At 37.9% G+C, this 15,864-nt stretch overlaps 1 protein-coding gene across 1 annotated transcript in view; it reads left to right on the forward strand.

The window, feature by feature from the left end:
• The window catches only part of dnah2 (dynein, axonemal, heavy chain 2), a 259,741-nt gene that overhangs the window by 198,053 nt on the left and 45,824 nt on the right, over positions 1 to 15,864 (forward strand). Inside the window, exons 44-53 of the mRNA XM_052139940.1 lie at positions 3,699 to 3,836; positions 3,918 to 4,076; positions 4,579 to 4,731; positions 5,242 to 5,333; positions 6,719 to 6,917; positions 7,993 to 8,217; positions 10,282 to 10,386; positions 14,607 to 14,795; positions 15,225 to 15,310; positions 15,389 to 15,519. Coding sequence (XP_051995900.1) covers positions 3,699 to 3,836; positions 3,918 to 4,076; positions 4,579 to 4,731; positions 5,242 to 5,333; positions 6,719 to 6,917; positions 7,993 to 8,217; positions 10,282 to 10,386; positions 14,607 to 14,795; positions 15,225 to 15,310; positions 15,389 to 15,519 — 1,477 coding nt within the window. The remainder of the gene's footprint in view (positions 1 to 3,698; positions 3,837 to 3,917; positions 4,077 to 4,578; positions 4,732 to 5,241; positions 5,334 to 6,718; positions 6,918 to 7,992; positions 8,218 to 10,281; positions 10,387 to 14,606; positions 14,796 to 15,224; positions 15,311 to 15,388; positions 15,520 to 15,864) is intronic.

A 15,864-nucleotide genomic window follows, 5' to 3' on the forward strand; every position in this document is an offset into this window, starting at 1 on the left:
AAATTATATGAAATTCATATTCTGAGCACTGGTTGTCGCTATCACGTACAGCCACATTTCACAGCATATTGTCTCCATGGTACATTCTCTTTGCAGTCGGATCAGTGATTGCGGATCAATCAAAAAAAAGGGAGCACAAATAAAAATCAATAAACAACAAAAAGAAACTTTGAATTTCTAAAAAATAAAGAGTAATTTCTTGAATCACATCATAGCAGGGAAATGTAACTTATTCTGATTATTGTTGTGCATCACTCCTAAAACTGCGTGTGCTTTGCAGTAACACTGAATGGACTTCAAAAAAATAAAAAAGCAAAATCCAAGGGCATTGAAAGTAACAAGCTGTTACCCATTATAATATGTTACATTACTGCATTGTCAGAAATTAACTTTTCAATAAAGTGGCCATTATTTAACCTCTGGATTTAACTTTCAGGGGCATTTATTCTAAACATAAAAATGTACTTTGTCATTTTTTATGTGATTGTGTGTAATGCCACTCTTTAAGCATTGCACTATATCAGGGGTGCCCAATACGTCGATCGCGATCTACCAGTCGATAGCAAAGGCAATGCTGGTAGATCGCACAAATTTTTAATGTATTTCGTTAAATTTTAATACAAATAAATATAATGTTTTTCCATATTTTTGTTTTTGTCTGACTTGCACTTGACTAGTACATTTTGACCAGGCGAGATTTTTGTTTATTCAGTTGCCATGACAACTAGGTTTGCGCCTTCCAAGGGCTTCATAGAACAGAGCGCGAAATTGCGAAGCTAGCAGTTTTTGAGGCTAGCTACCAGCAGCTAATGCCCGGATTATACAAAACTGTCTGATTCAATTCAGTGCAAGTCATCAGAATAAGGTAAATGCCCTGGCTATTGTTTATATTGTGCTGTAGGTGTTTTGGGTTTAGTGTTAAAACTGAATGATATCAACATTGAACATTATTATATATTTTTTTTATTAATTAGAAGGTGAGTTCCATGTAGGCATAAATGCTAGTCCCAACAAGCATTTTTTTTTTAAACAAAACTGTTTTTTTTAGTCGGTAGATCTTATTGAGTTGGTCATTTAAAAGTAGATCATCACGCAAAAAAGTGTGGACATCCCTAACCTATATCATTTAAGAACTATATCAGGTAATGGGGAAAAAACAGATAGCTGGGCATTTTTTGCCCCCACATTTTGAATTTATTTTTGTTACTTTTGGGGGCATTTTTGCCCAATTTCTGACACTGCATCACTGTTTTACAAGCATTCTTGTTGAGCGAAATATCCTTTATTAACATAAAGTGTGATTAAAACGTGCATAATATTTATTATACAATATAAAGATTATGCAATAGTGGCATCTAGCTTTTTTCCCCATTATTACGATGATGCGGGCCCGCAACACCTTTTTCTTTTTTCCCTCATTAGAAAAGTTTGGACAACCCTACGCTAAGATGTCTGAAAACCACATCTATTCTTTTGATTTTTGGGGTTTTCTCCCCTTTTTCTCCCTATTTGGAATGTCCAATTCCCAATGTGCTCTAAGAATCTCAGCTGCCTCTGTGTCTGAGACCATCGACCTGCACATCTTATCACATGGCTTGTTGAGCGTGTGTCCACGGAGACATAGCGCGTATGGACGCCCACACCATCCACCACGGCAGCTACATACAACTCACCACATGCCCCACCGAGATCGAACAACATTATAGCGATCACGAGGAGGTTATCCCGTGTGACTCAGCCCTCCATAGCAAATGGGCCAATTTGGTTGCTTAGGAGACCTGGCTGGAGTCACTCAGCACGCACTGGGTTTTAAACTCGTGAACTCCAGGGTCTTTACCACTGAGCTACTCAGCTGTACTTACAATACTATACTAGCCATGATCTGTTTCAGTAGATCAATATGATTAATTATACTTACATTCTCTATAATTTAAAGGAGTCTACATTCAATTAGTCCTGACAAGCACAAGTTTTTCCATGCGTGTATAAGTAGTGTAACACTATCATAGAGAAATGCCTGACATTTAACAAGGATGCATAGATTACAAAAGAATGTAATCTATATTTCAATTCTTCTAACTCATTGCATAAAGCCCCTTAACTGAACTATTAAAGGGATAGTTCACCCAAAAATTTAAATTCTCTCATCATTTACTTTCATGCCATCCCAGATATTTGACTTTCTTCTAACAAACAAAGAATTTTAGCAGAATATCTCAGCTCTGTTGGTGCTTTCAAGTCAAGTCATGTTTTTATTGTCATTTCAACCATATACAGTTAGTACAGTACATGGCGAAACGAGACAACGTTCCTCCAGGACTACATAAAAACAACATAGGACAAACACAGAACCACATGAGACTACACAACTAAATAAAATACCTATATAAAATACCTATATATATATATACCTATATAAAGTGCACGTGCAAACACGTGCAAAAAGTACGGGACAGTACAAGAAATTTCTAACAATGAACAGGACAATATGCACAGTGAGAGACAGTGCAGCGCCGACCAGTACACAGTAGTGCAAAAAGATGACAGTTTCTAAAAACGTAAACATAACATACTATGAGATAGTTTTCTATGCACATAGCAGTTATTGAGGTAGCAGACAGTTATAAAGTGACAATAATTAAAGTGCAACTCAGGACACGTGTGTGTGTGTGTCAGTCCAGTCTTGAGTAGTCTGATGGCTTGGGGGAAGAAGCTGTTACACAGTCTGGCCGTGAGGGCCCGAATGCTTCGGTAAAGAGTTTGTGTGAGGGGTGTGTGGGGTCATCCACAATGCTGGTTGCTTTGCGGATACAGTGTTTTTTGTAAATGTCTTTGATGGAGGGAAGAGAGACCCCGATGATATTCTCAGCTGTCCACACTGTCCTCTGCAGGGCTTTGCGGTCTGAAACGGTGCAAGTCCCAAACCAGGCAGTGATGCAGCTGCTCAGGATGCTCTCAATAGTCCCTCTATAGAATGAAGTGAGGATGGGGTGTGGGAGATGTGCTTTCCTCAGCCTTCGAAGAAAGTAGAGACGCAATGCAAGTGAATGGTGACCAAAAATTTGAAGGTCCAAAAAGCAGATAAAAACAGCATAAAAGTACATATCAATATGTAAGGCATTTTTTACTATAAATCTCCACTTTCAGATGTGAAAGTGAAACTAAACAAGCGCCACGTGACTTTCAGATGTGAAAGTGAAAGTGGAGATTTATAGTAAAAATATGGATTCATGCTGCTTTTATCTGCTTTTTTGGACCTTCAAATTTGTGGTTACTATTCACTTGCATTGAAAGGACCAACAGAGCTGTGATAGTCTTCAAAAAAATATCTTTGTTTGTGTTCTGCAGAAGAAAGAAAATCATACACATCTGGCATGGCATGAGGGTGAGTAAATGAAGAGAGAATTTAAATTTTTGGGTGAACTAGACTTTCAGGTAAAGAACCTCCAAATTTAAAAGCACTTGACCTATGGACTATGGTCCATTGTCACAATGTTAAAAATCTTAAAGTTTTAAAAGTAGGCTTAATTTTCTTTATGAAAAATCTAATTATTTTTTTTTGTTTATTTTTTTGTTATGTTATTGACCGGTTTCGTGAGATTTTGGTTAGTCACCCTTTAGCAGTGCAATTCAGTTAAAGAGAGTTGTATGGGTATTTTGCCTTTATATTTCACTATTTATGAGAATGTTTGTTGCAGGTTTCGTTATTATTTGAAGTCGAGGATCTAGCCGTTGCGTCCCCTGCTACCGTGTCTCGCTGTGGTATGGTTTACAATGATTACTCTGATTTGAGCTGGAAGCCCTACGTTCAGTCTTGGATGGAAAAACGGCTGAAGGTTTGAGAGACAAAGATTCCATGTGATAAAACATTTGGCAAAATGCTTTATTTTGTAATAATTTATTTATTTCTCTCTCAGGTTGAAATGGATCATCTAAAGCAGCTGTTTGAGCGGTACGTGGAGAAGACCCTCACTTTTAAAAAGACTAACTGTAAGGAACTGGTGACCATCAGTGAACTGAATGGAGTGGCATCGCTGTGTAGACTGTACGACTCACTGGCCACTCCAGAGAACGGGGTCAGAACACTTAAACAAAATTTATGGATACAAACCACATTATCACTGTAGAGGTGATATGTTTTAAAATGATGGTTTTGTTTATAGTCAGGGTGAATGGCCAAAGATAAAGGAATAGTTCACCCAAAGTCTATTCCTTTAACCCTGAAGAACAATTCAGACCCAATTTAGACTCCCACACTTAAACATCTTGTTGTGAATTGTTTTGCTTGAATTGTGTTCTTGCGTAAAAAAAAATAAATAAATAAATAAAAAATAAAAAAAACTGGTAGACTGAGCACAAATGAACAGAACAGAATGAATGAAAATGAAGCTCTTAATTGTCATTTTTGGGTGAACTATTTCTTTCAGCCTGAAGAGCAATTCAGACCCACACTCTTTTATGCTGGCTTGGTGTCAGTGTTTGACTTAATCAAAATATAAAGCTTAATTAAACATAATATTTAGCTTAGTATTTGTTCAGATGGGCTGATCACTGGTGTCTTTCCCTCTGGCCGGTCAGGTGAATCCAGCGGACTCCGAACACTTTGGCCGTATGGTGGAGCTCTGGTTCATCTTCAGTCTCATATGGTCTGTGTGCGCTTCTGTAGATGAGGATGGACGCAAGAAGATTGACACCTATCTTCGTGAAATAGAAGGAAGTTTTCCAAACAAGGTATACAGTGGCTTCAAAAAGTATTTGGACATTTAATTTTCATTGCATTAGGTAACAAAATCTCAAATCAAGTGGACCATTAACTATGAAAATGTTTCTCTGAGTCTGACATGAAGGAAGTGTCCAAATACGTTTTGTCTTCATTTTAAATAGTATATCTATTATTTTATAATTTACAGCCTACTAAACTACTTTTTGTGAAAAAATATATTTTTGTATGCAAATCTTTCTTAACAGTAAAAATCCCACTTGGTTTGATATTTTGTTTTCTAATGCAGCAACATTTATACACTTGTGAGTCATAAGTGTCCAAATACTCTTTGGGACCACAGTGTTTGTGCACATAATAAATGTATATATAGGTAATATATGTAAATGTATGCACACACATACTAAAGTAACACAAGAAAACTAATGCTAATGCTCTGTGTCTCAAACCATTTTTAAGCCATTCTGCCTACAGAAATAAATCTATTACTTGAGAAATAATAAGCTTATACTAAACCTCAGAACACCATCTACGAGTATTATGTGGACACCAAGAATAAGACGTGGGCATCATTTGAGGACAAGCTGCCCAAGGGCTGGCGCTACGGTTCCAAGTGAGTGTGTGTTTGCCTCCATAGTCCCCCTGTTCAGGGGTCTCTGCCAACCACTTGCGGGAGCAAACAATGGCATCTCGCCTGGCTCCCATACTTCTAAATTCCCCTTCTACTCATATAATTCTTTTTTTTTTTTGTATCCTTCTTCGTCTCACTCTTACCTACCCTGTTCTCATTTGTCATGTCCATCCAACTCATTCCTCTTCATTGTCCTCTGTCCACTTGGCTCTCTGTACTCCCTCTTTGTCGCCTGTCCATTTTTCCCATCCCTTTCTACCTGACTCTTTTTTTTATCCTTCTCTTCAATTGAAATGTCTCGCTACATTTTTCAATTTGCAGTCTTTCAGTTAGGACTTTTTCACCTCCTCTTCCTCCTCCATATTCTCATTCATCCTGCTCTCTCAACTCTACTTCCTTCCACCCTCTTTTTTTTTCTCTCTCTCTCTCTCTCTCTCTCTCTCTCTCTCTCTCTCTCTCTCTTTCTTTCTTTAGCTCTCTCTCCATATTCTATATTTTCCCTTCATTGTTTGTTTGTCCTCTTTTTAAAGTAAACCTCAGACATCCTATTTTTTACTTTCTCATTGTCATATTCTTTAATTATCATCTGTCTTTCTCTCTCTTTCAGTTGTAAAGTGCTTTATTAGTATGATCAATATTTGTACATTCATATTGCTTAATTATTAAAGCTAAGCTGCACACCATTAATTTGGGGCAAAACAGAAACATTGCAAAACAAAGTGCATAAATTAAGAAAATAAAAAGCTGTATAGTGTAATTGACAGAAAAATATATAATGTATGTCAAATAAGTAATAAAAATGAAACTACCACTAAAGGAAAAATGAAAATAAATAAATAAAGGAACGGAAAATAATGAAGAGCAATAGCTATGGTTTTATAGAGGTTTAGTGATGGAGACATTGACTCAAGACAAACTAAATTCTTGAGGCACGGGTGTACTTTTGTGCACATGTGGCAATGATGCGCACAGACGAGGACTGTCCATGTGTCTAGAAAATCTGTCTGTGTGCGATCAGTCCACGCAGACTATGCTGATGACGAACTTTACGTCATGCCTACTTTGCACAGAACGATCAGCAATGCCTACAAACAATGTATACTTAGGCCTTTATACTATGGCAGACATACATACTGTGCTACTATCACAGCAGTCCTTGTGTTCACCAAACAATTTTGCATTGTTTGGGATCAATTTAATTTTGTGGTAAAATTATTCCCAGATGTGTGTGTATCTTGTGCATTTTATCTGAAAATGCAGCTCTTTTTTTTTTTATAATGTTGTTTTCTTGTGGCAGCAATGTTTTCCTGAGTCTGCCTATTTCTAGAGTGAAGTTACTTCCACTGAGTCTCTTTCTTTCTCTGTAGTGCTCCATTCTATAAGATCATGGTGCCCACAGTGGACACAGTGCGATATCATTACCTGGTGAAGACTCTTGTGTGCGCTCAGCACCCTGTGCTTCTGACGGGTCCAGTGGGGACAGGAAAGACTTCAGTGGCCCAGAGTGTCCTGCAGAGCCTGGATTCAGGCACATGGGCCACATTAACGGTCAACATGTCCTCACAGGTGATAACAATTGCTATTAGTATCGGTAATAATGCCGTGACAATCTTTGACATCAACAATAAAAATAACACATTTTGGTTTTGGGATATAGTCTAGTTGTTAAAAGTGCACTGTCAGTTTTTAAGGTTTAAATCTAAAATAATGAAGTACAATACATTAAAACACTTCAGTCGTATAATGGCCTAGAAAAAGCTGCTTTGTTCTACAGTATATAAGGCATGGTGGTCACCATGCTGACATATGATCAATTAAATGCTACTCACATGGTCACACCCTTGATAACCCATTTTAATTGAACACTTTTGGTTGAAGAATAGGGTATTCTACAATGGAATTGGTAACTAAAAACAGTATAAAGTGCAAGACTATTGTATTACTGAAACTGTAAAGAAAAAAATACTTAAAAATCACTGTCCTCCTGTATTAAATTACTTATTGCCACAAACCCACAAACAGATATTTCACCTGAGTGACCTCAAGGAACTTCTGAATGTTGTGTGTATGTTTGTGTGTGTGTGTGTGTGTGTGTGTGTGTGTGTGTGTGTGTGTGTGTGTGTGTGTGTGTGTGTGTGTGTGTGTGCGTGCGTGTGTGTGTGCATGCGCGCTGTCGCCATAAGTATAGTAAAACCCGAAATGTTTGACGTTGTGGGGACAATTTGTCAGTCCCCATGAGGAAAACAGCTTATAAATCATACTAAATTTTGTTTTTTGAAAATTAGGGTTTAGGGTTAGGATATAGAATATAGAATATAAAGTTTGTACAATATAAAAACTATTATGTCTATTGAAAGTCCCCATAAAACATGGTTGTGGATGCATGATGCATTCCTGTGTTAAAAAAATTCCTGGTAGACAGACCACAACTGAATGTAACAGAATTGTCTTAAGGTCATATTATTAACTGCCTTGAGATGCTGAAAGAACAGCAAGAGGTGATGCAAAACCCCTTGTCCATCTACATAGAAAATAAAAAAAAATAGCTCAAATTGAACATGCTCCTACCCCTTCTGAGTAGGAAACATGTCCAAAATGCCCTAATAACAGTGTTGTTGTTGTTATTCCTTTTCTGTCCCAGACTAGCTCTAATAATGTGCAGGAGATAATTGAGTCTCGGATGGAGAAGAGGATTAAAGGTGTGTATGTGCCGGTCGGAGGGAAGAAGATGCTTGTGTTCCTTGATGATCTGAACATGCCTGCCATGGATGACTTTGGCTCCCAGCCTCCACTGGAGCTGCTCCGCCTCTGGATCGACTACGGCTTCTGGTATGATCGCCAGAAACAGACCCTCAAGTGTATGAAGGTAATTGTGTGTATTGATTTTTAATGCACAGGTTTATTAGTTGTATATGTGTTAGATCTATGCAAGGCCATAGCCATGTCTTGAACACTGGGGGAGGGGAACAAACCATATTGGAAGTGGGGGATCGTGGGTGTTGAGGTCACAAATATATTGGTCCTCTGGTCCTTTAAGATAGAAAAGGTGCCGAATGCAATAATTTTCTGAAAATGCGATAAAGGCCCAAAATGTTATAATGTTTGGTTTAGAAAGATATGTATATATATATATATATATATATATATATATATATATATATATATATATATATATATATATTTTTTTTATTTTTTTTTTTTTTTAAGTTCATACAGTACAAGACAAACACTGTTTCTGCATTGCTAGCAATTTGCCTGTTTCAGTCATCTTTTCTTTCTTTTTTGTGCTGTCTGAAATTCTTAAAAGAATTTGATTTGATTTTCATAACTGATGTATCTGTAAAATGATATGACTGTGTCAGCTGGTTAGCAAAAAGAAAATACACAAAATTATTTACTATCCTAAGTTGTCCCTCATGGTGTTTTAAAAATAGCTTTTTTAAGCTTGTCAGCTCCTGCTCACTATAAACTGTTATTCTATGGAATAGAGCTTCTTAAAATATCTACAGTATTTTTATGTTCCAAGAAAAAGTAACAGCATATGGGTTTTGAACAACGTTACGGTGAGTAAATGAGTAAAAGTACATTTTCTGTGTTTAGGTTACCTACTTTAACTGGTGATTAATTTTTGAGCACAAACCTGACAAGGACATACTATAAAAAATGCCTATTGTAAGGGGCTTGGGTAGCTCAGCGAGTATTAACACTGACTACTACCCCTGGAGGCGCAAGTTCGAATCCTGGGCATGCTGAGTGACTCCAGCCAGGTTTCCTAAGCAACCAAATTGACCCGGTTGCTAGGGAGGGCAGTCACATGGGTAACCTCCCCGTGGTCGCGCTCTCAATGGGGCATCGTGTGTGGATCGCAGAGAGTAGCATGAGCCTCCACATGCATAGTCTCCACGGTGTCATGCGCAATGAGTCACATGATAAGATAAATAGGTTGGCGGTCTCAGAAGCAGAGGCAACTGAGACTTGTCCTCCGCCACCCAGATTGAGGTACGGAACTGTGCCACCACGAGGACCTACTAAGTAGTGGGAATTGGTTAAAAATTTTATTTAAAAAAAAATGGCTATTTTAAACGAAAACCCTTAGGAGATGCTGTTTAATATTCAGAATAAATTAAAGACAAAGAAATCTTACATTGACTTTAAATTATTATCTAATAATATTTGCATTAAAAATATATGACACTATGGTGACAACACTCTGCTTTGTGTCTTATAGATAATTTTCTTAGACAATGTCAAGTGAATTTTCTAAAAAGCTACTTCAAAACCCTGCCAAATTACCACATTCATTCAATTCCTTTACTATATACACACATTTGCTCTTTGTCTTAAGCCTGATAGCTGAAAACTACTCCGAAAATGTTTTTACATTCACAATTATGAATGACATACAAATAACATACTGTAAATTATATATTGTCAATTCAAAATGGTGAATTTAGCCAAATGGATTTGCACCCTTGGAATTTACTGTCGGTCGGTACAACATTTCAATCAAAAAATAGTGGGTAAATATTGCATGTTTAGCTAGTTACATCTCACATGACACTAACCTGAACTGCTTGCTGATGCGTGGTGCTGGATTAATCCGTGAGGTTCCCGCTTAGCTTCTGACAATTGAGTACTGCCTTCATCGATTTGATTGGCTCAAATGATCTCAAATGACATCAATGAGCGGTGTTAGAATATTCATCCCACCAAAAATGTTACTTTTTAAACCATTGTTATTTCTGCAACAACTTAATGACATTTTGACAGTGGTGCATAATAGACTGCAGCAGAACAGCAACAAGAATATCAATTATTGGGGGATGGGGCAATCTGGCCAATATACCTCAATGTATATTGTGGTTATGGGCCTGGATCTATGTTTAAATACATGTTTTGTCTCTCCCTCTCTCACTCTCTGCTCAAAAAGGACATTTTCCTCCTGGCATCCATGGGGCCCCCCGGTGGAGGAAGGACTCTCATATCAGGACGTCTGCTGAGCCGTTTTAATCTCATTAACATGACCTTCCCTACAGTGAGTAGAGTTTGACATTTTTTAACAATCTAAATTAGTAGTGCACTACAGAATGTGGCTTGTTTTCTTATAACATGGAATTTATCAATAGACTAATACTGTATACATTTAAAGTAGTGCTGTCAGTCAATTGCAATTGTAAATATGATTATGAATATAATTATTTTTCATAGTTAATCACGATTAATCTCCGATTTTTAAAGTGCTAAAAACTGTATATATACTTCAAAGTGCATTTATCTCATTCTTAGAAAAATAAAGAAAACAATATCTAACAATTATGCTTTATTCACATTTTCCAAACAGTATAAAGATATAAATGCCCTAAAATGGCACCATTTCAAGTATTTTTTAACATTTTCCAGTATCTAAATGGGAGGTTGACTAATTAAAAAACTAGTCGCCATAGGTTCCGTATTCATTGCAATGTGCATTAAATCTCTTTAACCCTCATCCCTTATAATAGTGGCCGGCAGGCTGCAGCTATCCACTTTGGATATGAAATTCACATGATTCGCATCAGGGTGTCAAGAACCGCTTTAAACTCCACATAAAAAGCGCTGTATAGATCTGCTTTTAGCACTGGCACTGTCCACTTAATGATTCTTCATCCAGATTGTTCGAAAAGGTCAGTGGCAGATTAGCGCCAACGGACCCTCCACAGAAGAACTCCAACAAGCTAGCCGGCTGCAACAATCCCTCATCAGGGCCATGTATTGTGTTTTGGCATTTTGGTGATAGTTAAACGATACTTGACTTTCTTCTATGGTAATTCAATTGTGCCCTACAGAGGCTTCAAAGTACTTGATTTCTGACGCAATTCCCATCTGGGTGTTTTGTACATCAAATAGTGTTAAAAGGTCCTTTCCCCATCTGTAAATATCTGACACAGAATTGCTGTGGATTGTTTGTTTGTGGTGTGTGTGTCAGTATAATGACCCCGGACACATTGCAAAGGTTCCGCTCTACTCTAACCAGTGTTTAGAACTTAAACGGAGCTGAATAAAATGTCATAATATAATGTCAAATGTGTAAATACGTTAATTGATCTAAAGGAAAAAATAACACGTTAAACATTTTAAATGAATCCCATGCACTAACGCATTAATTTTGACAGCTCTAATTTAAAGTCAACATGTAATGAACAATGCTAATTCTTGGACTAATTGTGCAGAATTTATCAGTGTTTGTTATTCTAAAGAAAACAAATGTTTAAAATGTTCATACACCTTAGCCAAATACATTTCAATTCAGTTTTTCACAATTCCTTACATTTAATCATAGAAAACATTCCCTGTCTTTGTTCAGTTAGGATCTTTTGGGATCTCCTAAGTAGGATCTACTTTATTTTAAGAATATGAAATGTCAGAATAATAGTAGATCAATGATTTACACTCACCTAAAGGATTATTAGGAACACCATACTAATACTGTGTTTGACCCCCTTTCGCCTTCAGAACTGCCTTAATTCTATGTGGCATTGATTCAACAAGGTGCTGAAAGCATTCTTTAGAAATGTTGGCCCATATTGATAGGATAGCATCTTGCAGTTGATGGAGATTTGTGGGATGCACATCCAGGGCACGAAGCTCCCGTTCCACCACATCCCAAAGATGCTCTATTGGGTTGAGATCTGGTGACTGTGGGGGCCATTTTAGTACAGTGAACTCATTGTCATGTTCAAGAAACCAATTTGAAATGATTCGAGCTTTGTGACATGGTGCATTATCCTGCTGGAAGTAGCCATCAGAGGATGGGTACATGGTGGCCATAAAGGGATGGACATGGTCAGAAACAATGCTCAGGTAGGCCGTGGCATTTAAACGATGCCCAATTGACACTAAGGTGCCTAAAGTGTGCCAAGAAAACATCCCCCACACCATTACACCACCACCACCAGCCTGCACAGTGGTAACAAGGCATGATGGATCCATGTTCTCATTCTGTTTACGCCAAATTCTGACTCTACCATCTGAATGTCTCACCAGAAATCGAGACTCATCAGACCAGGCAACATTTTTCCAGTCTTCAACTGTCCAATTTTGGTGAGCTCTTGCAAATTGTAGCCTCTTTTTCCTATTTGTAGTGGAGAAGAGTGGTACCCGGTGGGGTCTTCTGCTGTTGTAGCCCATCCGCCTCAAGGTTGTGCGTGTTGTGGCTTCACAAATGCTTTGCTGCATACCTCAGTTGTAACGAGTGGTTATTTCAGGCAAAGTTGCTCTTCTATCAGCTTGAATCAGTCGGCCCATTCTTTTCTGACCTCTAGCATCAACAAGGCATTTTCGCCCACAGGACTGCCGCATACTGGACCATTCTTTGTAAACCCTAGAATTGGTTGTGCGTGAAAATCCCAGTAACTGAGCAGATTGTGAAATACTCAGACCGGCCCGTCTGGCACCAACAACCATGCCACGCTCAAAATTGCTTAAATCACCTTTCTTTCCCATTCTGACATTCAGTTTGGAGTTCAGGAGATTGTCTTGACCAGGACCACACCCCTAAATGCATTGAAGCAACTGCCATGTGATTGGTTGATTAGATAATTGCATTAATGAGAAATTGAACAGGTGTTCCTTAATACACTACTTTTAAAATACACTCCTTTAGGTGAGTGTATTTTAGCTTTTATTTCTTTCATCACATTCCCAGTGGGTCAGAAGTATACATACACTTTGCCTTTAAATTATTTAACTTGGGTCAAATGTTTTGGGGAGCCTTCCACAATTGCTTGAACCTGCTTTTTCTGTTCTGCCCACAAATTTTCTATCCGATTGAGGTCAAGGCTTTGTGATGGCCACTCCAATACCTTGACTTTGTTGTCCTTAAGCCATTTTGCCACAACATTGGAGGTATGCTTGGTGTCATTGTCCATTTGGAAGACCCATTTGTGACCAATCTTTAACTTCCTGGCTGATGTCTTGAGATTTTGCTTCTATATATCCACATAATTTTCCTTCCTCGTGATGCCATCTATTTTGTGAACTGCACCAAGTCCCTCTTGCAGCAAAGCACCCCACAACATGACCACAACCTGCCACCCCCATGCTTCACGGTTGGGATGGTGTTCTTCGGCTTGTAAGCCTCACCCTCTTTCCTCCAAACATAACGATGGTCATTATGGCCAAAGAATTCAATTTTTGTTTCATAAGACCAGAGGACATTTCTCCAAAAAGTAAGATCTTTGTCCTTATGTGCATTTGCAAACTGTAGTCTGGCTTTTTTATGGCGGTTTTAGAGCAGTGGCTTCTTCCTTGCTGAGCAGCCTTTCAGGTTATGTCGATATAGGACTTGTTTTTTTGTGGATATAGATACTTGTCTTCCTGTTTCCACCAGCATCTTCATAGGCCCTTTTCTGTTGTTCTGGGATTGATTTGCACTTTTTGCACAAAACTACATTCAGCTCTAGGAGACAGAATGCATCTCTTTCCTGAGTGGTATGATGGCTGCGTGGTCCCATGGTGTTTATACTTGCATACTATAGTTTGTACAGATGAAAGTGGTACCTTCAGGTGTTTGGAAATTGCTCCCAAGGATGAAACAGACTTGTGGAGGTCCATCCAAGTTTGGCTGATTTCTTTAGATTTTCCCATGATGTCAAGCAAAGAGGCACCAAATTTGAAAGTAGGCCTTAAAATGCATCCACAGGTACACCTCCAGTTCAGTACACCTCCTATCAGAATCTAATTGGCTAATTGTCTAAAGGCTTGACATAATTTTCTGGAATTTTCCAGGCTGCTTAAAGGCACAGTTAACTGACCCACTGGAATTGTTATGTAGTCAATTAAAAGTGAAACAATCTGTCTGTAAACAATTGTTGGAAAATGTACTCCTATCATGCACAAAGTAGATGGCCAAAACTATAGTATGCTAATATTATATCTGTGAAGTGGCTAAACAATTATTTTTTATGGCGTCATTCTAAGTGTATGTAAACTTCTGACTTCAGCTGTAAATGTCTTGTATGTAATCTTTGTAATCAAAATTGTATAAATGTATCCGCCTCTGAAATGACTTTTCCATTTTCATATCTTCAATGTAATACTTGTTCAATACTTGTTCAATTTAAAATAGTAATTTACAATTTTGTTTTAAATGTATTTTTTATATCTCACTAACAAATCACTTTTCCTCTTCTTTTATTATCCTCCCTTTTTATCTTCTGTTTTATCCACACCTCTTATTCCCTCTCCTCTTCTATACATTCATCTGTCTCTCTTTAGGAGTCTCAGATAAAGCGCATCTACGGCACCATGATCAGCCAGAAGCTGCAGGAGTTTGAGGAGGATGTGAAGCCCATCGGGGAGGTTCTGACCCAAGCCACTCTGGAGCTCTACCATGCCATTACCGCCCACTTCTTACCCACACCCGCAAAAATACATTATCTCTTCAACCTCAGAGACATCTCCAAGGTACTTAACATCATGCATCCTTTGTGATTGTCTCTTATCTGGAATTGTGGCAAATTGTATTTTAGGAACGCCCAGTCTGAGTGTAAATCGCTTTGATGCAGGCCAATTAGATCACAGTCTTAAGGTACAAAGCATATCGGTCCACAGTTCCACTTTAACACCACATGCCAAAGATATAGATGTGCTTAAGAAAAAGAGTGACTGACCGAAAAAATACTGTCGCTAACTTTCAATTTGAGACACACACAATCACATGCAAATTAACTCCTTATCAAAACACCCTTTAAAATCTTCTGATGCTATAATGACACATTAAGTATTTCTTTTTTTAGCTTGATCAAAAATAAAAAGAAATAATTTTTATACTTGACAAGAAATTAGACCGAAGGCTTTGTATATATGTTCAATATCATATTTTTCCTTTCCCAGGTATTCCAGGGTTTATTGCGTGCACACAGAGACTTCCACGACACTAAGCAGAGCATCACACGCCTTTGGATTCATGAGTGCTTCAGGTAAAAACAGACACAAATACAGATACACATATTCATGTGTTAGTTGGAGGAAATTATAGGGTTTTGTGTGTGTTTCAGGGTCTTTTCTGATCGATTGGTGGATTATACAGACATGGAGACATTTGTGGGACTTTTGTCAGACAAACTGGCTTCCCATTTTGATGTTCCCTACCACAGCATCTGCCCCAACAAACAGCCCCCTTTGTTTGGTAAACATATAAACAGACACTGCAAATTTATGAACAACAAGATATCTGCATACTGTGGCAACTCAAAAGCAAACACAAAGACAATGTTAAGCTTCATTTAATGAACCAGTGTTTGATATAATGGCAAGTGATATTCTAGTACAAAATTAGCAATGATTACTCATTGATAAGGTGTTGGAGTGATGGCTGCTATAAATGGGCCCTGTCTAGATTTGATCAAAAATTATTTTTTTATTTTCAAATAGTGATGGTGCTGTTTTTTTACATCAGTAATGTCCTGACTATAATTTGTGTATACTTTGGGATCAGTTGAATGCCACTTTGGTGAACTAAAGTACCAGTTTT

The sequence above is a fragment of the Xyrauchen texanus genome, chromosome 2 (genome assembly GCF_025860055.1).
Source record: "Xyrauchen texanus isolate HMW12.3.18 chromosome 2, RBS_HiC_50CHRs, whole genome shotgun sequence".
Taxonomy (NCBI): domain Eukaryota; kingdom Metazoa; phylum Chordata; class Actinopteri; order Cypriniformes; family Catostomidae; genus Xyrauchen; species Xyrauchen texanus.